This window comes from Vanacampus margaritifer, chromosome 2 (genome assembly GCF_051991255.1).
Source record: "Vanacampus margaritifer isolate UIUO_Vmar chromosome 2, RoL_Vmar_1.0, whole genome shotgun sequence".
Lineage (NCBI taxonomy): Eukaryota > Metazoa > Chordata > Actinopteri > Syngnathiformes > Syngnathidae > Vanacampus > Vanacampus margaritifer.
In genome coordinates, this window is record NC_135433.1 from 9,349,485 (window position 1) to 9,373,322 (window position 23,838).

The 23,838-nt window shown below is 39.0% G+C and overlaps 1 protein-coding gene across 3 annotated transcripts in view; it reads left to right on the top strand.

Annotated features, from left to right (window-relative positions):
* The window catches only part of st3gal3b (ST3 beta-galactoside alpha-2,3-sialyltransferase 3b), a 56,996-nt gene that overhangs the window by 26,074 nt on the left and 7,084 nt on the right, over positions 1–23,838 (top strand). For all 3 annotated transcript variants that reach the window (XM_077557886.1, XM_077557885.1, XM_077557887.1), the window contains 5 exons: positions 4,906–4,969; positions 5,043–5,138; positions 5,659–5,845; positions 20,665–20,811; positions 23,423–23,569. In XM_077557886.1, the coding sequence (XP_077414012.1) occupies positions 4,906–4,969; positions 5,043–5,138; positions 5,659–5,845; positions 20,665–20,811; positions 23,423–23,569 (641 nt within the window). The remainder of the gene's footprint in view (positions 1–4,905; positions 4,970–5,042; positions 5,139–5,658; positions 5,846–20,664; positions 20,812–23,422; positions 23,570–23,838) is intronic.

A 23,838-nucleotide genomic window follows, 5' to 3' on the forward strand; every position in this document is an offset into this window, starting at 1 on the left:
TTTGTTCCCAAAGCTGGTTCCTGATGATATCATACTCCTTTTTAGTGTTGATGCTTTTTATTTTTAACCATCTGATTGAGATTGGCGCTTTTAAATATGCTTCACATTCAAAAAAAAAAAGAAAAAGAGTTGACCTCATCCGCTAACTATCTAGACATCACTGATTCGAGTCTGATAATAAGACTTGAAATGGATGAAACATTTGATACAAAACCACACTACAATGCCATTGGATCACAGGACCAAACTTTATACAGGCTTCAGTCATGTACTTCTAAGCATTTGTACAGTGAATGTTATCTCTGTGTTCTTTCAGGGTTTTTGTGTAATTCACATGCCCGCACTGTCATTCTGGTTATCAGTAATGTACACTGTGTGTAAGCTTTACACCTGGTTTCTCTTTTCTCTGCGGAACACGAACGGCAGTCGGGTTTTCCCTTTTTATTGGTTCTCATGTGGTGAGCTGTTGCAAGCACGTCTTGAACAGAAAGCCACGAAGCAATTCTAAATCCGGGATAATCATAGTTTCATTATGACAAGACGATGCATTATCCACAGTTTTGTTTTCCTTACTATGCTTGCATGCACACTAAAATAATTGATTTAACTCCTCGTCAGTTATGCACATTTTTTGTCATTTGAGTCTGCTGTGCATATTTATGTTGCATGTGTTACTCTACGACTAAATCAGATTTTAGCTCAATGATTCACAGTCAGGGTGCTGTAGTACACAAGTTTACTGTGTGAGATCATCAGGAATGTTAAGGGGAAAGATCCATTTTCACCTAAATTGTCCAAACATTATTCGATTGCTTATTTACTTGGTTATCATTTAATTAATAACAGATATATATTTGTTCATCTATCAATGCCGGTTACATATAGCGTAGGGCGACATATTGTGCTTGAATGGTGGAATTTTGCGCCTAAGATTTGTGGCAGAACAAGAAAAATTTTCATCTACTTGCGCCTGTGCGACTAGTTAATTTGCAGATTTTTATTTTTAATAACGACACCCATTAACAGTGAATATTTACTTTACACTTAGTGTGCGACCCTAAATTTTCTTCTTGTACCCTTAAAATTTTAGGTGAGGTCACACTGTGCACCTTGTAAAAAAAAAAAAGTTAGTCTGGCTCCTTGTAATGACAGGAAGAACAAGAAAATGCTCTTCCATTATAGTTGGCTGAAGTTGCAGTAAATCTGTGTTACCCACCTGTTACCGTTCATTCAAGTGAATAACTAATAGTTTCCTGTGAATATATCGACTTTTTGTTCAATTAAATAGGCCCAAATTTCACACAAAGCAAATTCATGAATGAAGTGAGATGAGAACGTTGTTTTAGTAATCATAATATTTGTGACTTTTTTTTTTTTTAAGGTTTAGTGTGGCTGAGATTTTTCAAATGTAAAATGGTTGCCATTGCTCAATAAAGATTTTAAATACTTTAATAGAGTCTATTTGGCACTAAGTTGACCTGTTAAAATGTGTTGTGTTCTGGATACATGAGGCAACTCATAATGTAGCTCAGCAAGACCTGCACTTGCCTGCATGCACGTTGACACAACGTCTGGCCATGCTCCTTATGACATGTTAAAACAAACAGGTCCTAAGTAATAAAGTACCTGCATTACATGAATTGTCCAAAAGTGCTGCGATGTTACGGCTGTTGGATGATGCAGCCAGATGGAATGCCCTCGCTGGCTTGCTGTTTTTGGCTGTCACAGTAGGATGTTACAGTAGCAGTAAGTGGCATTATGTCATGCTGCCATTAATTGGCAAATCTGACAAATCATTGTGCAGTATAATTGTTTATATTGATAGCTAAATTGACTTTAATTCACCCCAAAAACATTTGAGTATCATCTGTAGTAACCAAATGGATGGATACACATTTAAGCAGGCGTAATATTTCTGTTGTCGCCAAAAGTAAAACCATTTGTTCCTCACTTACTTTATATTGTTTAGACTGCAGTATTTCCAGCAAGTAGTCTGTGTTTATATATTGCGTGATAATTCCAATCCTCCTCTTTGTTACCATTAAAGATTTTTGTCATTCAAGAAGAGTAGTTGTGGACATTTGTAAAGCTACAGCTATTATTTGCATTTGCCTGTGCTATGACACATACTCGACAGAAATGTTTACAGTTTGGTACTTACAGCAATTAGCTATCATGTCATCCTCTGGAAAGTGAGTCCTACCCGTTGCGATTTGTCACTTTGACCTGCTTGGATCCAGGTGTGGTCCTTAACCCTGTGTTTATGCTGCTCAGGGTGATGCTTGATGCCAGACATCGACACCACATCCAAACAGTGACCCGGTGCTTTTTTTCTCTTCCATAATGTTCCCTAATCATTAGGCCTGTTTGCCAGAGTCAATGGGGTTGTGTAATGTCTAAAACACTAGGTAGAGGCTCACATTTTTTGTGTTTCTTAACATCATCCCAGCCATCTTTTTCTTTCCACGCTTTTCCACTGTATTACTTTGGTATCTTTCTCTTTTGTTGCGCTTTGACATTGGGCAAATGATGCTTGTAAGACATACAATAGCTGTATGGTGGCAGTGAACTGATTTCACAACGTGCAGCCGTTTGGCAGATAGTGAACAATTCTTCAAAGAAGAAGCTCGATGCTGTTCATTGCCGCGCTGAGTTGAAGTTTACAGTCAAAGTAAACAAAGCAAAGAATTGCACATTGTGTATTTAAAACAACCACATAACTTTGTTTGCTCTAGTCAAGTCTGTTTAGCTTAATGCTAACAATGTATTGTGGTTTTATAAACTTTTAAGCAACAGACATTTGAGCACAAACAGCAGAGGGACAAATGTGGACATAATATAACAATCAGGCTCGGGGTGGGCCATCTTGCAAAAATTGACTATCACGATTTTTTTAATTATAAAATTTCGATTTTATCACAATTTCTTTGAATTAAAATGAAATAGATATTAAATTAGAGTAGCATTGAATAAATACTAGGTTAGTTAAGGCTACACTTATTAGTTTGTGAAAATGAACACTGTAATAATAAATACCTTTTTGTAAAGAAAAACATTAACTATAAAGCAGCTAAACAATAACAAAAGTCAGAATTCTGTTTTCAAGTAGTGTACTCTGTATTCAAAACAGCAAATGTCTTAAAGTGCTCACAACTTCACTGGTATAAAGTCATGTTAAACAAAATGTAGCAAAGTAAAAAGGTCAATATTGTAACAAGTTAACAACCCTTGTGAGTGCATCGCGCGTCATGTAGTTTCCGATGGTCTGAACGGGTCTTGAATGCAACACACTTTTTTTGGGGAGCAAAAATACACACGTTGGCCTGTTGTGTTCTGGCATGGACGGGTAACTTTTGCAAATTGGGATTACGGTGTTAGCTTGGCCTGATCATTTCACAAACGCTACAGGTTGCTTGTAAAAACAAAAAAACCTGCACATTTTGTATTTTTTGCGCCACTATTTCTCTATAATTTGCATACATGCGAGGAATGGCGGTGTTTGGGTAAAAAAACAAACAATTTACGACTTGGCAGCTCGTAACGCGGATCCAATGTCATACGGCGCGAGTTTGGTGAAGGCTTCTATCTGGTCTGATCTTTGGAGTCACAGGTATGAGCTGTTGTCGCTGCTAATTATTAGCTTGGCTCTCATTGTAGTGCGCCTTGCACACTTTGCATACGATTTTTGCCTGATCTTTGTTGCTTGGCATGAAGCCAAAACAGTTATATTATGGATAATGAATTTGGGAACAAACTCGCTCCTCTGCCATGAGGCGCCATGCCTCACGCTTGTTTGTTTGTGAAAACGCGGAGGGGGGGTGCAACGACGTGTGTGCAGTACTTGGCTACATTGATTGGTTGTCAAATAGGGGCAGGCTGCATGGCTGTCTTTTTTAGTCAGTGGTGGAAAATCAGCCGGCGGTCAAATTGTGCTGAAATGCTTTGCGTCGCGATCAGACGATTCCACAGAAATGACAGATCGTGAACCCTGCATTTCTTCTAACAATCTAATATCGTCAAATCGCCCACCCTTAACTCGGGCATCTTCTTGATCCTCTGCAAAGAATGACTAAGCTAAGCTAAGTCTTTATAGTCTAATTAATAGTGTCATGACTGTATGTATGTCTTTGGATTTTATTTTCTTTATTAAAAAACACATAGCAATTTTTTTCTCTCGATTGGAATGGATTGACATTTCTATTCATTTCAACAGGGAAAGATGATTTGATGTAGGAGTACTTTGAGTTACAAGCCTAGTCATAGACTGAATTAAACTCGTGATGGATATTCAGATATTACGGGTGGAAGAACTTCAAATATGAGGGGCCTAAACATGGTCAGGCAGAGAGGTAATACATTGAACGGCTAATGCTGAGAGCATGACACTTGCACAATACGCTGTGGAACATGGCAGGAATGTGTGCTATGACTAAACATCCCCATTCCTCACCTTGTGATCACAGGGGTTCTCGCCATGCAAGGGAGATGAGCTCAATATCGCCTACTTAACTTGCGCGTGTTTGAGAACGGCATTCCTCTTTGAGTGCTTTTATGGACAGTTTCTTCGTACGCCCACATACCTTTCTCAACCTGGTTCAGGTTCGAAAGAACATAACACAGCCTTTCACCCCTCAATAACTCCGTCACCTCTATTTCTGAGGGTTGATTTGGTCACTCCTTATCTGCTAACTGAATAAACGGAGAGAGGCGTTCTCTGCTCCAACTCATCTTAAGACCACCTAGGTTGCTCTACTTGTAGTGCAATGTGAAGTCCCTTTGGCAGTTTGTTGAGTCTTTTGAACCAAGTTTCACTATAAAACACGGATTCTCAATCTGCTGATCCAGATAATTTACTGTATGCGCTGTTAGTTTTTGTATTTGTGATTGTTTTTCTTTCCTCCTCAGAGAGAATCATAGACAGCATTTTAACTACCACCAAAAACTTTGGACTAGGAGATGAACTGGACAGGTAAACGCTACTCACAAGATGCTCCCACCTTTCATATGTTCTTGGCTAATAATCCTTGCCCTCTCCATTTCAGTCTCAGCTGTAAAAGATGCATCATTGTGGGCAATGGAGGTATCCTGTCCAACAAGTCTCTGGGATCACGGATAGACGACTATGACGTCGTGGTCAGGTGAGACACGCATTTTAGTTCAGCGTGAATTGTGTGGTCATCGGGGTCTTTTGTGTATTTGTTATTTTTTATTTAATATTTTTTTCATTTTTTTAAATATTATTTTGATTTTTTTTTACTTATTGTATTTTTGTATTTTATTGACTGTTTTTTTTTTTTAATAGTTGATTTTATTAGATTTTATTTGTATGATAGTGTACGGATCTCAACGTGCAGCACTTTGGAAACGCGTGTTTATAAAATGTACTATAAAAATAAAGTGTATTGGATATACTGTACATATCGGTAAACTATAAACTCTCACTTTGACTGTAAACACCACCTTCAGATGTGGCACTTGTAGTTTTGCTGCATAGATGTCTATACAAGCACTCAAAATATCTTTCAAAGTCGGGCATGTGCACATGGTGAATGTTTGACGTGCTCATTTTAGTGACGATTGAAAGTATTGAAATATTGACTGATGACAACTGACTATTCAGGCCCAAAACTCGCATTGACATATTTCATTATGTTCCAGATTGAATGAAGCCCCGGTGGCTGGTTATGGCAAAGATGTAGGGACCAAAACGACATTGAGAATTACCTACCCAGAGGGAGCTATTCAGAAGCCGGAACACTACGAAAAGGATTCACTTTTTGTTTTTACTGCTTTCAAACCATTGGACTTCAAGTGGCTTAGACAGATGGTCTTCAAGGAGAGACTGGTAAGAACATATTTGACAATTTCATGTGTTTGTATTTCCGTCATTAGCAATGTGAAAGACTTTAGACACAAAAGTACACCTAACAATTTTTTTACTGAATGCTAAGTGATTTGAATTGAAAATTATGAAGGACGTAAAGTTTTTCACTTTGGTTATTTCACTCTTTCTATTATTTGCCTTTCCCAATCACCTCACAGAATTATACTGCTTGAGTTGCGTATCTGCATTATGTTCACTATTTAGCAACACATACAGTAGCCGCCTAACCTCCAATTACATTCTGTACATTCCTTTATTGGGAAATCTTAAGAGGACATCGTGAATTTTAACTCTCCACTGGAGAGGTTTTGGATGGTTTAAATTCTCAAGAAAGATCAGTTGAGGGAGAAAAAATAAACAATGCCTAGCATGCAGGCCTTTCTATTCTCTCTAGTAACAGCTGATTTTCAGTTTTAATTCTGTCAGTTATTTCGGTTGTATGAGATTGGTGGAAAAACACTAAATTGTCTGACTGACCATATTGTGTCCTTTTCTCTTTGAATATAACAGACAATTAACTTTTTAAATGGTGTTATCGCCTCTCTATTCATGGTCGCCCAAAAGCTCTCAGGAACATTCCAAGTATCTCTACAACTGAGATTATTTCAAGGCCCTTCACTGGACAAAGAGGCATTTAGTAAAGCCTTATTAAAATGATATATTCCCCAAAAGGACTCAAACTTACTTGCTGTCCAATAAAAAGTGCATCTCCGAACATCAGTCATCTCAATGACATCTCAAGTTTTTTATGGCCAATGGCACCACACATATAGAATCCCGTCAACTCAATAAAACATATCCAATTATGTTTTGTCACTCTTAATGTGTGCTAAGTATGTTTTAGCTTGTCAGGTGGGAAAATTTGAGCCGGTGGGACCTTTTTTTTTCCAAAACAAAACTTGTTGCTGTGGCAACAATGTCTCTTTACAAATCAAAGGTTTTTCAGTCTTAGCTCTAATTTGAAAGGAATTGCAGTCTTGTTAAAAGGCTTTTATCCCGGCTTTATTTAATCTGACTCACACCTAACACTCGCTAATACATTGGAAACATAAAACATGCGCAATTGTGTGTATGCTCGTGTCCCGTGTGCACTCATGCACACATTTCTATGAGTGATGCATAACTCATTAGGCCTGCAGCACAGCAACCAAAATGGCGTGCGTTGTGTGACGGTCATCCTCTGGATTTGCTGTGACTCAAAATTAAAGATGCCGGCGAATGGCGACGCAACGTCTGGGAATGTATAAAATATACTCCGATTCAAATGCCAACTAACATCCCTCCATTTGCTCTTTTCATTTTGCCTTTCAGAGAAGAAGCTTTCATGTATCTTTGTACTGCTTTACAACAGTCATTTCTTTACAGTTTTTTTCCCCCTTTGCAAAACCTTTAGAATAACAGCTAGAGGGGATATGCGGGGCTTTTTGAATCCCTACAGTGCTTATGAAAGCTAGAGCAGGCCCCATTTAGTCTTTCTTTTTTAAGTATAGTGCAGAACTGCATACTGTACAACGCAGCGTCCTCCTTTGTCTCACTCAGCCGCTGGTCGGTGAGCTTGCTTCTGCTGTGACGTCATCTTGGATGGCTAAACAAAATGAGAATTGCCCAATTCACCAACACACTCGCGCACGAGAAATACTTCTTCACTATGCTTTCTTCTTACAACTATATGCCACTGTGTGGTCTGTAGTTCATTGCTGTTTACATGCTTAAAAAGGAGAAGGGTAACAATCGGCAGAATCACGTTTTTCTATTTTTTTTTTTTTTAGCCTTAATCTCAGTTTGTAATAATGGTTCACAGTTTGAATACCTAGTAATACAGTATTTCCAAAATGAATCAGTGAAGGGTGTAGAGTAAGTAGTAAACGCATGCATGGTTTGAAGGCGAAAATTTGGTGTTCTGCCATTCATATCCATTTACAAAATTATGATAATAAAATAATGTGAAATAAAATACCAAAATTGCCATTTGTCAGAGCTTAAGTTCTCAAAATATAATGCCTCGCCTGTTTGAGACGAAACATTTTATCACAAATTGTTTAAAGCCCACTTTCTTGACATTTTAAACAAAATTGTTTAACTAGATGCGCCAATGACGACAGCCGACTTCCAGTGATTACTATTCATCGTACGTCGACGCACGTGGGCGGGCGACATGCACCGATTAGTGTTAATTGCCGGGTGGGCAAAAAGGAAAAGAGAAGAAAAAAGCCTGGTGACCCGCCAGGCCTGTAAAACACCGGGGGGAAACCCTGGAGATGAAAGTTGAGTCAGTCAATTAATTGTTTTAATTTTTCAGCACAGTATGTCAGCTCCAAAAATGGCCAATGTCTCACTGTTATATTTTCATTTGTACATTTATACTATTTGATTTTTCATATTTTGAAAGCGACTGCGCCACCGGCCTCATTTTTTGTAAAGTACTTCCACACGTTTATAATATACGTCGACAATATAAACCGACGCCAGTGCCGTAAAGTGGCACATGTGATGCTGGTGGATGTATTGTATAACTTTATATGCTGAATAAAGTTGTGGTTGGCACACAGTTGTTATTTGACATTTATAGTGTTTGATATGTTTAGATGTCCTTCCATCCACCCATCCATTTACTACCGCTTATCCGGGGTCGGGTCGCGGGGGCAGCAGCTTTCGGAGGGAAGCCCAGACTTCCCTCTCCCCAGCCACTTCAACCAGCTCCTCCGGTGGGATATGTTCAGATGTGTCTAGTGGAATATATTTTCCTTTCAAGCAGCCACACATAAACAGACCTCTAACAACCTCCAAACAACTGTAATTGTGTTTGTTAGTACTTCAAAGTTATTGTTTTTGCTTTTAAATGACTTAAAGTCCAGCTTCCAGAATCGACTCCGCCTCTGTGGTTGGGCGGTGGTTTACTGGGCTGGAGTTGCGCATTTATACGATACTTGCTTGTCAAAGAATTAAGGGCGTCTTCATGTCTTGGATGTACAGTAATAAGCTCATTCCAGAGATCCCCGTAAAATGACAACGGAATTCCAAACTTTCTAAAATCCCTTACCTGTTGTTGCTTTGTTTACACATGACCCTTTTTCCTTTTTCCCCTATTGCTCATTTATGTCCTTTTGATCAAATCAACTTGATGCAAAAATTTTGTTTAAATTTGTTCTTTTTGTGTATAGTATTATAGATTTTTTTTATCCAATACAGTACAGTTTTTACTTTTCAAGTAGTCATTAAAATAATAATAATAATAAAAAAAAATATATATATATATATATACTGTGTATATATATATATAATTTTGACGTACAATACGTTTTCATTTCATTTTGAAAAACAGTTTATTGATATTTTGTAGAGCATATAAATTGCATATATTCTAGTCAAATTAGAAAAGGAATAGATTTCCCATTGTGAATTGCTGCCCATTTTCCATTTTAGTACTCACTCACTTTAGCCTTCATTCCCATAACACGCGTTTGATCCCCCACTTCTCCTGGCTTATACGAGGTCTCCTCGCCCTTTGACGATATCTCGCACTAATCCCCAGCATTAAGATCTTTAGTGATGATTTCTATGGCCGTGATTCTCCTTCCAAATAAACTGAGCGTCTATAAATCCTGCGTTCTCGTTGACATGGAGAGACTGAAACTTGGAATAGTATTAAAGAGGGATTGTAACCAATTAGGGTGCACTTCCACAAAGTTAGGTGACATTTATGAGACTAAAGGATTCAAGATAAAGATGTAGTTTAAAGTGCCAACATAGACCTATCTAGTCGATGGTCTAAGGTTGCTATGACAATGACAAACACAATTCAGTCTTCATGAGAAGCAACATTGGCTATTACGATTACAGTGGAACCTCGGAGTTTAAACGTCTCGGAACTCGTACAAATCGGACTTCAACCAAAAAATCAGAGTAAAAAATGCCTCGGAGTTTGAACTAATTTTCAGAGTTCAAACACCCAAGCAAGGCAAGCTAAACCGAACGTACCTTGAAAACGGGTAGCCGAGCAAAGCCGAGCAATACCGAAGGCTCCGTTGCGGTAGTTGAGACGATGCACTGCTCATTTCCAATCAGATCGGGAATACTCCCGGAGGTGCTCCATACTCACGAGTGCATTTTGATTTTTCCATGACAATTTTCTTTGCCATGGGCCCAAAGAAAGACAACAGTGCCAGTGGCAGCAAAGAAAAACATAGTGCTACAAACCACTGTGGAATTCGGAAGGAGATTATCGCACCGTTGTAACTACCGTGACTACTTCTGTAAATACTGGCAAGAGGACCCCCTTAGCTGTTCAATAACGTGCCTGATGTTAAACAATGCACGGAAGGACCGCTTAGTAGTCTAATAGGCCCAATGTAAAATACACAAACTCCGCACTGAACTAAAGCTAGCATTAACATAGCATTTATCATCCACTGATGCCATCACACAACAAAAAATGTAAGGTATTTTTTATTGTTTAAATACTGTACTGTACTGTAAATGTAAAAAAACATAAATTGAAATTAAAATAGGAATTTTTTTTGGAGCTTGGGAACGGATTAATTGCATTTTCATTATTTCCTATACGAAATTTTTTTTTGGTGTTGCGGACTTATGAATTATGTTCAAACTCCGGGGTACCACTGTACTTCGTTATTTTAGGGTAAAATTTCTACTTTAATCTCTAGTGCTGAAAACTTAAAATGTAAACTTGTGCAGGCACTCTTTAATACTTTTTTTAATGCTCTACCAGAACCACTGAGGACAAATTTAGATCTAGACAACACACCCCATCCAATGTCCAATGATTTCAGTTGGAGATGCCAAATAAGTACATGTATCGATCACTTAAAACATAGTCAACACAAAATACCTAAATATATGGTATTAAAATTTCAAAAAAAATAAGGCTGCAAATAATGATTAATGAAATAATGATCATCAATAATAATCAATCAATCAAAATAAAAAAAAGTGTAATGTGTACCACAATAATATGCCTATGATCTTATTGTACGTAACGTAGCAATGTTAGCTAATATAATGCAGCCTACCGTCACTTGTTAGAACGTATTGTTAATGCCTCAGCAAATGGTCAAGAATATGCACAGCTGCCAGTGCGCTTTCAATCACTTTATTGAACGAACTGTAAGAAAACAAACATATAATAACTTCATTCATACACAAGCTGCTGATGGCCACAACTCACGCCGAGGCACCCATGTCACTCACCAGGTCAGGTCCATGAAAAGTCACAGATACACCAGTGGAATGTGAGGATGGCAACCTGAAGTGGACAAAAACAATACCTTCATCTCACATGATTATATTCTACCCGTGTTTAATAATGCAAAATCCACTTTTGTCTGATTAATTGATGGCATAAACGGTAAAATATTGTATTCTCTATATACATACGCTCATCGCGTTAAGGTTTTTACTCTATCCCCAAAAATGTGCGTGTTGCTGTGAGGAGACCTCATTATTCATTACAAAATGAAGTTTTCATTGTGGGGCCTGGAGCGTCTCTTATTGTTTGGATTACTTTTCCACCTCATTGACTCCTAATAGCAGCAATAGCAGTACTCCTATACTTTTCTGGGATCATGTTGACGTCACCATGGATTTATCTTAATTGTATTATTGCACATAAGTGTTAGGGTATGTAATCAGGTCTTTCAACTATAACCGCCAGAATTTATTTTTATAGAATTTATTTTGTTTATAGTATCTGTGCAAGCTTTGAAACTATCATTTGCCAGGCCCAACAATGTGTACTTGTATATTGCTTGCCTATTGTGTATTTTGTGACTCCAATTATTTTTTTTATTTTATGCAGAGATTTCCCTAATCAAGACAGTTTGACTGTTTCTCCCATGGGGGAAAAAAAGGTCAAGTTCCCGGCTGAGAGCAATTGTATACGTGAAAGTGAATCATTTCACATTTGGTTCTACGGAATGAGTGTCGTAGTTTTCCATCCTACTTGTTTTAACAGGTGCTTTACTGAAAATCAGACACACGCACATACTGTCTAATGTCCTAGACCCATTTAACCATAAACAACCGCAGGACAAGAGCGAAAGCGACTTCCTCCCCAGCAGCAATTTGGTGACATCCTTTAGCTCTCACTAGAGTGACACTCATCTGTCCACCTTTTGGCGTATGTGTCAGAGTGAGTGGTCTTGGGCCACTTTTGGAGCTTTGTGTTCTGTCTGTGTTCAAATGCCACTGGCGTTGCAATTATTCTCTTGTCGACCACACTCACAAGCAGTAAGCAGTCAAGCCAAGTGGAGGGAGGCAACGTTCTGTTCCCTTGAGGCGGTTTGCGAAAGCTTTTTGACCGTTACTCTCACTGGCCGTGCTACTTCTATTCAGTCTTATATTACACAACGCACAACTCTCATTTAACCTTTTTAATATTGCTTACTGAACTCTTAATACAGTGGTGCTTTGCTTTACAAGTTTTGTTTGCATGACAACACTTATATCCCAAATGTATCTTTCCCTGTTGAAATGAATTGAAATCCCATTAATCATGTCCATTTGGACATATGTCCACTCCAAAAATGTCAAAACAATTGCCGCCAACATTCACCTATGGAAATTCACGCGATTGGTCGTAGTTTTCTAACATTTAAGCCATGCTAAGGTTTAAAAATATATATATATATTTAAAAAAATAATAATAATTTTTTTACATGAAGCACTTTTAGGCTGCGTTCACACTGCAGCTTAATTCCGATTTTTTTTTTTCACAAGTATCTAATTTTTTTTCATGCAGTGTGACTTTTTTCACACCCGACCTGGTTCTCTTTCGTATGTGGATATAAATAGGTAGGGCTGGGTTTAAAATATCGATATATCAAATCGATATTGTTTTTCATAGCCCAATATCGATTCATAAAACCATGTATCGATACTTTTAATACGGCTTTTTCCGTCAATTCATGTGCCCGAGCCAAGCACGTGCTTGTTCAAAACCTTGTGTGAGCGTTGTTCAAATGTGCCCTTCTGTGATTCAGGGTACCCCCAAAAAGGAGCCCAGTGCTTACAAAGAAAGGAAACTCCGAGCTGCTGATTGCTATATAACTTTAAAAATGGGCTGTGTTTTAATACAAGCGGATCACATGGCGGGTCTCCCTCTTGAAAATACACACATGCAAACGCACACTGTTCAGACAGATGCACTATGGAAAAGCTTTTCTTTTTGCAGTAGTTTTAAACGGCTTACCTTAACTGAAATTCTGCGTCATATTGGAGCCAAAAGTCGAATCCTGATCATTTACTGTGCATCTTGTTGCTTTAAATAGTAAATAAGTCATACTACACTATAACTTACACAAGACTACGGACTACTTCTTCTACTTCAATTTGATGGTTGTCAAATACTTTTTGTTCATTAGCGCCCTCTTCTTTAGCATAGATGCCTATGGCTATGAAGAAGGCCACTGGCGGTAATGCGTGACTTCTTCTTCTTCTTTCTTATCGCGGTTGGCAGGTGCTTTTGGTGCATTACCGCCACATTATTAAACGGAGTGCATTCATGTGGCAGTAATTAAACTGTACGTTTAATGAAAGAAAAAGTCAAAGACTGAACACAAATACCCCCCAAAAGAAGTAAAGTAAGAAATTGGACATAAAAGCGCTGCACAATTATGCACTATGACTGTGTCTCTTATGTCAATTTGTTTTTACTTATTTATTAACCACTGGAACCTTAACATAAAAGCCGTCACAGGAATGGGAATGTCGTGATTTGCCGGAGTGTTTTTCCCACTTTGTAATTGATTTCAATTACTATTTATTGTTTTGATCAGGTCATGTTCAATAAAATATACATGATTAATGTAACTGCATTGGATTCAATTATAAATGTAAATATTTATATTTTTACTAATGCTCCAAGCAAGAGAGAGAATTTTCTACTACAGTATTTGCAACATTGGTACTCCTGAGAATGTCTTCAAAATAAAAGTAAAATTGGTACTGCATGAAATCCTTAACTGAATTGAAAATCGATGTGAATCGAATCGGGCGGTGAAACGTTGCGAGTCGGGTCACTTCCGCGAAAACTGCAACGACGTTGTTTTGGGTGTACGTCACTCGACGTGTGTTCTTTGCGCATGCGAGTCGCATCACGGGCGCGTTGCGTTCACATTAGATGTCGCATTTGTTTTTGTGGTGTAAACGGTACATAAAAAGATCGGATTTAACAAAAAATACGAATTGGGCATCACGGCCTGCAGTGTGAACGTAGCCTGAGACTGTTCCTAGTTTTTGGTCAAATTAAGCCACGTTGATCTTTTTCTCCGTAGTTGAATGTATAAAATAAGTTAGTTACAAGATAAACAAGTTGTACCTTTTTAAGTAGAGCTGGGCAATAAATCGAATTAATTTGATACATGATCATTTTAAAAATCGAATCTTTGCTAAATCGTGGAATCAAATTTTGTCTTTTGGATTATTAAAAGCTGTTACATTCAAATGTTTTTGTAAGTTGTAATTTTGCACAAGTGGCAGAATGCTCGATGGGTGCTTTACAAGACATGTATACAATAGCTACCAACTACTTAATTGTGGCATTTAAGAAAAAAACTATAAATGTTAAGTTTATGTTAAAACTAATTTTGATGATAGAAGGTAATTAAGTGTCTGTTTCCCAACGAGCGATCTCCGACTTCTGTAAATGGCGCGCTCTATGAGCCCTAAATGTGCCACTTCTACCGACAGGCCAATGTCAGTCGAACTAGTAAATGTCATGGCTAGATGGGTAATAATAACTTATAATTAGTACAATAACAGTTGCTAAGTCGCTCCGTGTCCTGTCCAATTCAACATTCATTTACTTCAACCATAATGGGGCAGTCATGTGATCACGGGACGTCGGTGCAAATGGTCTATTGGATCTGCTGTCTGACAGGACAGTGCAAAACTTAAAAAAAAACAAAAAAACGAAATACAATCAGTCTGGAGATGCTCGTCTTCCAAAGTACGTGACTTTTTTTTTTTTTCCCTGCTAACAAAATGAACGCCACAACCATCAACATCAGATGTTTCATCTTATTTTCTGGTTGTAGCAAAAGCTTTCCCTGTCAGTGACTTCATATGACAGTGCCACTCTAGAAGTGAAAAGTCCTTTTCTATTTCCCCTTAAGAACAGATGACTCGCATCTGTCTTTGGGCGAGGACTCGATGGAGTGTCCCGCCTGGCACACTGTGACACTGATGCTTTTTAGGTTTATTGCCCAACCACAGCGGGGTTACATTCGGTCGTAGTCCACACAAACGACAAAACTTATCATATTTCAGCCTCCACTTGAGTTCACACACATCATACGTCACTCTAAATTCCGGAGGTCAGTGAAGGCACCTTCGACATGACTAGTTGTGACAAACAACAGATTGGTAAATTGTTGAATAATCGCTCATCTGAATAAACCTAAAATAGGAACTACTAGACTACTTTTAAGAGTATGGCCGCAAATGTGTGACTTGTTCACTCCACTCCAACGTGTCACACTCACGCTGGTCTTTGTTTTCTTTGTTTTTTTTAATCGGCATCGCAAATGAGAAACTGTTCTCCATTGCTTTACTTGGATAAATAAAGGTATATCTTCAAGTAAATATTCTCTCAAAGATTGTCAGCTTGATACAATTTACTCTTGTTTAGCTTCTTTAATGTGATGTGATTCTGATGGCCGCTTTATGCAGGGCCGGATCTATTCTTGCAGTCCAGAGCATTGACCCTCCCGCCCAACAACCCCCCCCCCCCACCACCACCACACACACACTATATTATATAATAAAAAAAAAAAAAGGAAATATTCAACAAAACGTCTTACTTTGGGTTAGGATTCACACATTAAGCATGGAAGAATGTTATTAACTCTTTCACTGCCACTGACGTTTAAAGACGTCAAGTAAAAACCTACGCTTCACTGCCAATGACGTCAAAAGACGTCATCCAATGATTTTTTTTTTTTTTTTTGAAACGGGTGCTGGGAAGGCTTGCGGAGCTCTCCTGAAAGTTTTAAGCAGGTTTTTTGAGCCTAATGACTATTTTTGGCCCCTAGAGGGCAGCGATGACTCTCTTTTGACAAGATCGGGTGGGCGTCAGTAGAGGCGGAGCTAGAGCGTTGAGCAGGAGATCAGAATGGAAAACAAAGGAAAAATGGCGGCCGGTCGCGAGGAGCTAACGCCAGAGCCGTTTTTTTCAAAGACCAAAAGTATCGCTAAAAAAGCACATTGTTGATGACATGATCATCATCGATGATGAAGATGATGGTGACTCCGTGGTTGGAAAGCATTGACGCGGCAGTAGAAGACGTTAGATGGAGCTAGATGGAGGAGGGAACGGGCAATGGCGAGCGTTTGCAAGCAGCTCTACACTTACGAGACAAAAGGCATCGACCAACGCTAAAATAGTACATTGATGACGACGATGATCATCCTCGATGATGATGAAGGTGAATCCGAGCTTGACGGCGAAATTGGAACCGCTGACGCGGCGGCTATGACGGTGTCGTAACGCGGAGCGCAACCGAGCACGCACAGGCGGACGTTCGATCGGACGACGGAGAGTGCCCCGAGTCCAATGCATATTCATCGGAGGAAGTGTGTACAGTCTGCTACTTGCTTTTTATTCCCCGGAAAAAAAGGCCGTCAAGAAAGTGTAACGTTTGCATGCAAAACGGACCAATGTGAAAGTGAAAGTAAACTGTTGTGCGAGTCCTGGCGTCTCCTTGCACGCAGGAGAGCGTTACAAAAGGAAAAACTGTATTTGAAACATCCACATAATTGTAAGTAGTACCACAGTTGCACACATTTGTAAATAGTTTGCGAAATTGTTTTGTCAAATTGTTACACTGTTGAATGGAAATAAACGTATTTTGCAATCAAAAAACACTTTTTCATTGTTGGTGAAAGCGTTTTACAGAAGTAAAGCACTATTTAGGTGTTTGTGGCATCATTCATGGACAAAAAGAAGTGTACAATTCACTAGAGTGCATGAAATAACATCGTTTCACAAAAAGCTCTTTTTCTCCGTTTTTTGTTTCAAAAGAGAGAATTTCGGTGAAAGTAACCATTTTCTATTGTTGATTACTGAAGAACGGAATAAGGTAGAAACAAACTTTTTTTTTCTGATGAAAGCTGAGAGTCCAATCTTTCATTTGGTAGTATGTGTGTTTCCATAGTCCAAACACAACATTTTCTGTGGACCTTGAAAGATCACTCAAAATGCTTAAATCGGCTGGCACTGGCGACAACCCGTTTCTGAAAACGTCTGGCAGTGAAAGAGTTAATGGAACATTAAGCCTTAATATTTTATTTTAGTGCTGTTCAAACATGAAACAGACTGCAACCTGTTTGCTAAACGCAGTGGCTCAGTTATAAACCTGAATTTTCAGATAAATAAAAACATTTTCATACAAATCTTACAGTGTACATGTACAAGTTTACTGATTAGTATTTTCTAAATTTGAGTAAAAAAAAAAAAATATTGCAATAATCAATTTATAGATTTGCATCGGGATTAATCGGCATTGAATCGAATCGTGACCTATGAATCGTGATACGAATCGAATCGCCAGGTACTAGGCAATTCACACCCCTAATATACATATATATGTATGTATATATGTATGTATGTATATGTATGTATATATATCAGGGATGTGATTTTTCCGCTAATTCGCGGAATTCCGCTTTTTTTATCCCCCCCCCCCCCCAAAAAAAAAATTCCGATTTTTTTTAAAAAAAAAATATTTTATTTTTATTTTTTTTATAGTTCATTGTGTATGCACATGACTCCGACAGATAACATCTTCTGCTATAACAAAGACATTTGTGATATGCTCTAATATGAGTTACTTTTCATTTGGTCATGATACAATTATTTGTTCATGAAATTTGAACTCTTCAACATTATTTATGTGTTAACTTAGTAATCACATTAGTTAGATATGATGATATTCTCAGTGATAGTTTTTAAAAGCAAAGGCAGTCCAATGCTTTTGAATGTGACTGATTTTGAGTTGACTAAAACTGCCATTTTATATGGGATAGATCAATATACATTGAAAATTTATGCTGTTGTTTTGTCTATTTCTTTGTCATGTGACAAAGACATTACATTAAACACCAAACGAGGGTTGAGCATTTTCTGGCGGTGCGATTGCACAGGCGGTTACTGATGCGTGCGGCGGGACAAGGTGCGGCGCACTTGAAATCGGCACATTCACATGTTCACCGTTTAAAAATAAATAAAGACATTTGTTCGCACCAGCTAATCTGCTTCGGGAACGGACTGCAAAGTCACACACAGAGTCTCTTAAATGTTGTACACAAAGCGACGCCCCTCTCCTCCGGTGTGCGCAATGACCCCGGGAGCTGCTGCGACCCACCGGTGCAAACTCACACGGTGAAAACCCAGCGAGAAGAGAGGCGGACACTCAACCCCGCGTTCGCTGTTTAATTTATACAGACGCTTGCTTGCAGCGTTTTTTTTTTGCTTGCATCACCACAACCTATTTCGGCCATATTTTTTCGGCTTAAATTTATTTTGGCAGAAAATGGCAAAAATAGCCATTTATGGACAAAAAATTTCGGTGGCCGAATATTCGGTGCATCACGAGTTGGAACCATTGATTAAATGATTGATTAATTCCTCCAAGTTAAACATGTTTTTAAATCCATTTTCTTCCTTTGCTTTTTGTCAGTGTTGAACCGATGAGGTATTTTTTAAATTTTATCCCGCCCCCCACACCTGGCTGAAATCAACAAACAGGTAGTCGGTCGGCGCAGCCAACTAGCAGGGGTGCTTGAACTGTGTGGAAATATTTTGCTAAAAATGACACCGTTAGCACAGTACCTGTCAAAATATGTAAGTCTATCCTCATAGCTAACAAAAGCGCAAGTGCTCTGAACGCCCATCTGAATCATTATCTTAGCGGTAACTACAAAAACTCTAAAGTTGCTCAACTTCTGACGTCTTGGAGTATCCCGAAAAGTAGTAGTAGTAGCATTAGTAATGTACGTTTCACTTATTGAGTTACAGAAGTTGTTACTCCGACTCCTTTAATCAAGTAAGTGGCGGGCCAGAAATGTCCCATGGGACAAATTTTGGTCACCATTTGTGAAAATCATCAAAGCGATTACCACCCCGTCACGTTGCTCTATTTACATGTCGGGTCTTTGCTGTGCAAAGTGTGGGTGTGTATTTTGTGTGTGTGTGTGTCGCTTAGCTTGTCTCTGTCCTCGAATAAAGACAAATATGCTCGGCCGTCCTTATTCAGCGTAACCAAGACGTATACGCATGTACACATTGCTAAATAGATTTCTGGCAAACACAAGCTGTGTTGACAGGAGAGATGAGCTGTTGTTCCTGTTACAGCTTGCCAAAAGCACAGAGCTGGGCCTCCGTTCAAAAAGAGCCGCCACTGTTGTTGGATCCAGCAGACTTGTTTGCCTCTGCCAACATGCGCGCACACGCACACACACACACACACACACACACACACGCACGACAAGCACACAGTCATGCATGGCTATATCAAAGGTAACCGAGCTAGCGCTATTTGAACAGGTGATTCCCATTTACATCTTATGATCCGGATGGCTTTCTTCCTTTTAGGAAGTCACACTATTGGCCAAGTCAATCACGCACTGCTGGTTTGTTGTTTGGTCATTTTGTTTATCATCTGACATGGGGAATGGGCTAAGGAGATTGACATTGGAGGTGTAAAACTATTGTTAGGAAGGAAGGCTTCTGGGCTATTTTGTCCAAATGAGCGCATTTCATTAAGTTGAGTGATTCTGTTCAGGCAGCATTGCCTGTCGAACTGGCTTCCTAAGCATGTAATGATGATCGCTTGATGTAAAAAAAAAAAAAAAAAGTCTTGCTCTCTACAATGCCCTCAGGTCAAGGTGTGATTTGAATCGCTTCCTTTGAAATGCCATATTTAACCTTTGATGTCAGTTCAGGTTTAAAGTTTCAGTGCAGCAGTGAAGGAGGAAAAGTTGGAGTATATTCAAATTGGTTGGTCATTGTAAATATAAATATACAGTGGACGCACAGCAGCCAAATAATAGAAATTATTGAAATGCATTTGGGGGACAATGTTTTTTTAATTATTTTTTTATTTTTTTTAAATTTTTTGGGGCCGTACTAGAATAAAGTGTAATTGCTCATCCACTACAGTAGGTGGCAGTGGTGCTCTCATTGTCAGAGTGCCAAAGGAGTTTTAGCTCATCTGCAGAGGTATTTTTACAACAATTTATTTTAGACGATTTATACTATTTATAGTCGCAGTGGAGAGTTTTGGAGTGTGTATAATATTTTCTTCTTCCTGGGGGAGTGTACCCAAAAAATAATTGAGAAGGACTGGTATAGGCGGAACTTGAGTAACTGTTCATTAGTCAGGTTTCCATCCAATTGTTTCTATATTTTTTTTGTGTGCGAATTTACTGAAAATGCGCAAAGTGGACATGCGAGTTATGCCCGTTTGCAACTGTTCTTCTTTTGCGAATATTGAGATGGAACTCCGCCGCTCTAGGTGGCGATATACACCATAGAGATGTGATCAATCAGTAATTTAAAAGAAGAAGAAGACCAGGAAGTGACTGCGCCGTGCATTGACGTCGTATGAGTTAGCTTTTTTAAATCTTGATAAACCGTAGCGTTTCTTCTCATTCATTAATATTCGCTTCTTTAATTAATTTCAAATAATAACTTCATTTTCTTGCCGATTTTTGTAATATCCTATCTCTCTTTTCTTTTGTCTTTTCTCCCTGGATCACCCCAGCGAGGTACAGAGGGTTTCTGGAAGTCCGTGGCCCAGCACGTCCCTCGTGAGCCCAGCGAGATGAGAATCCTCAACCCCCATTTCATCCAAGAGGCTGCCTTCCAGTTCATAGGCCTGCCTTTTAACAATGGCATAATGGGAAAAGGGGTAAGTCGCATGCAGGCACACACTTGCAGCTTCATGATGAGCCAGCAGTCAAGAATTAGCCGCATTAAGCTTGGAAATTGCCTTATAATTTCCTAATCTTTGTGGAAGGACGGAATCAGGAATTTGTTTAGGATCACAGGGAAGAGACAAAGTATCCACCTTCTTAAAGTGATTGAGAGTTGGCAGGGGTTGGAACACAAAATGCTCCCACCTGGCTTGCAAGTTATCTTCGATGGGAAAGGAAAGAAATGGTTGTGAGGGGGCGAGAAGGAATACGCACGAATGAATCGAGCCGCATTTTTTTTTTTTTTCATTCATTCATCAGCCAAAATTGGTGATCATTAAGTACAGTATCTTTTAATCGGAAATGTTTGTCACATGGCTACAATATTTCAAGTAGGGTTGTCGGGCTATTAAAAATTTGAATTGTAATTAATCGCATGACTTCAATAGTTAACTCTCGATTAATCGCAAATGTTATATCTGTTCTAAATGTACAATAAAATATTTATTTCTAAGTTTTCATACTCTTAATATAAATTTTGGGGAAAAGTGTTAAACTAATAGAAATGTGGCTGCAGCTTTTAATCATTGATACAGTAATTTCATAATTCATAAAATGGAGTTTAAATTAATTCATTTTCTCCCAGTCATTTCCACTAAAAAATCCCCTTTACTCCCAGCTGTTTTACTGGATTTTGACTGATTTTGCAAGGCCCACAGAATATTGTGTTCTATTGCTATAAAAACATGAAACCTACCAAAAGAAAGATTAAAGTCTCTTCTTTCATCAGGAATAAAAGTATATTTCTATCTGTTTCCGTTTTGCCGCAATTAGCATTAGAATATAGCTAAGTTTTATCATTATTCGCAAATCTATTTAGAATTCGGAGTAATTGAGGTTTTTTTTCAACATGGTCCTGGTTCATCTCCTTTGCTCTGCTGCCACCTGCCGGTCGTTTGTGTAGTAAATACAATTTCTTCAACCGTTCTTTGTGGTTAGGGCTGCATCAAAGCCTTCTGTATGCTCTAGCATAAAAAAAAAAACATTTAAAAAAACGTATAAATACGCCTTTGAGACACTTAAAATATTTAAAATAGAACATATTTATACGTTTTGGGAGCAAATGAGTTAAAGATGTACTGTAAAAATGAGTGTGCTATTAATTTGTGTTGAGGTCATTTTTCTGCCCCTAGATGGCATAATTGCATTTGTAAGACATTGGTGGCGGCTCAGTGCATTTTTCTTTTCATATTCAAGAGCTATCTAGTCTTTAACATGCTTGTGAAATTCTGCACATTTTTAAAATTGTAAAATACATCTTGACCCAAGTCTCCACAAATATATGCGTTATTATTAAATTTATTACTGCTTAATTTTGACGTCGACATGTCTGCTGCGTAGCGACTGGAAGTCCCCCAGTACAAGCTTTCCAAGTAAGGGGCGGTCTTTAATCGCGTGTTCAAACATTGTGGCATTAAAGAAACTTTAAATTAACTCAAAATTCTGCACATTTTTAAAATTGTAAAATACAACTTGACCCCAGTTTCCACAAATACAATGTTGACGTGGCTTTGCAACTGGAATTCCCCCCAGGCTTTCCAAGTAAGGGGCGGTCATTCATTAAAAAAATTTATGCACTAATTATGACACCCCTAATTTCGAGTTGTCCTTGCAATTTTGATTGATCTGTTCATATTTGACTGGTTTCCCAAAATTGTTGCAAATTGCAACGACAAACGAGTTTAACAAAAAGTGCTGCACTTCACAATTGAAACGACTTAATCCCCGTGTCGAAATAAAGGGGACAGTCACATTTTTCCATCCTCCTTCTTGGTATCGATTCTCTAACGTATTGAACTGTGACGCAGCTGTTGATTGATACGCTTGACCCCTGCATCAGACGCTTGTTTGCGTGTGTGTGTGTAGCCGTGAAAGTAAAGCGGGGGACTGTTATAAGTGAACATCATCCTCCGGGGCTCTTGCAACACCCCTTCGTGAACCCAACATGTGTTGAACATGTGGGCATCTGGTGCGAGTGTGTTTCTGCTCATTTGTGTTCGCGCCTTTTGTATTTCTGTGCATCATTGCATTGCTGTCGAACGCTAAAGGATTTTATGCTCTGATCTTTTTTTTTCTTTTTTTTTTTTTCTTGCCCTTCAGCCGTCTCTCCTTTTGACCATCATACTGTATGTTTATGTATGTGGAAATGAATGAGTGGCTTGATTGGTGGTACCAGTCTGTGTAAATGAATGTATTAGAGCACACAGTAGGGGGTTGGCCAGCTGCTTGTTGAGGTCCACCAACCCCGAGGGCTTCAAATCAGGGTAATGATTTAAATGGGGCCTCCCTCCACTCTTTCTTCTTTAAACAAAACACACACAGAATCTGTAACCCCCCCCCACGATCTGGGCCAGCCCAAGGCGATAAGGAAGCACAGTTCAGGCCTGTAGATCACGGTGTCATAGAAGGGGGGGGGGGGGGGCGGCACGTCTTACATTAAAGGTTAGTTTGCAGTGGAAGTGGGACGAAGCAATTGAGCTGGATGGCAAGTGAGGAACATTTAGAATGATCTGAAACTGATCCTGAACTTGTGTATCTTTGTGACAGAACATTCCAACGTTAGGCACGGTTGCCATAACGATGGCGCTCCATAACTGTGACGAGGTGGCAGTGGCCGGCTTCGGCTACGATATGAACACGCCCCACGCGTCCCTCCACTATTATGAGACCGTCAAGATGTCTGCTATCAAAGAGGTGAGTGTGAAATCTGGATGTAAGGATTGGTAGATAGTTGAGCCCATTTCACACTGCACTTAGCAGGGCGCAAAGCGCTATCGTCAAACCCATTGATTCCTGGACATTACAGCGCGGCCATGATGCTAAGATGCCTCGGGCTGCTGTCGTCTTCTTTCGGCCCTGCTGTGCTGAACAAGTGCAGTGTGAAAAGGTGCTTTACTACAAACGAGCTGCTTCACAGCTGAACGGAACAAAATCAAATACAAAATGAGAACACTCATGAGGCC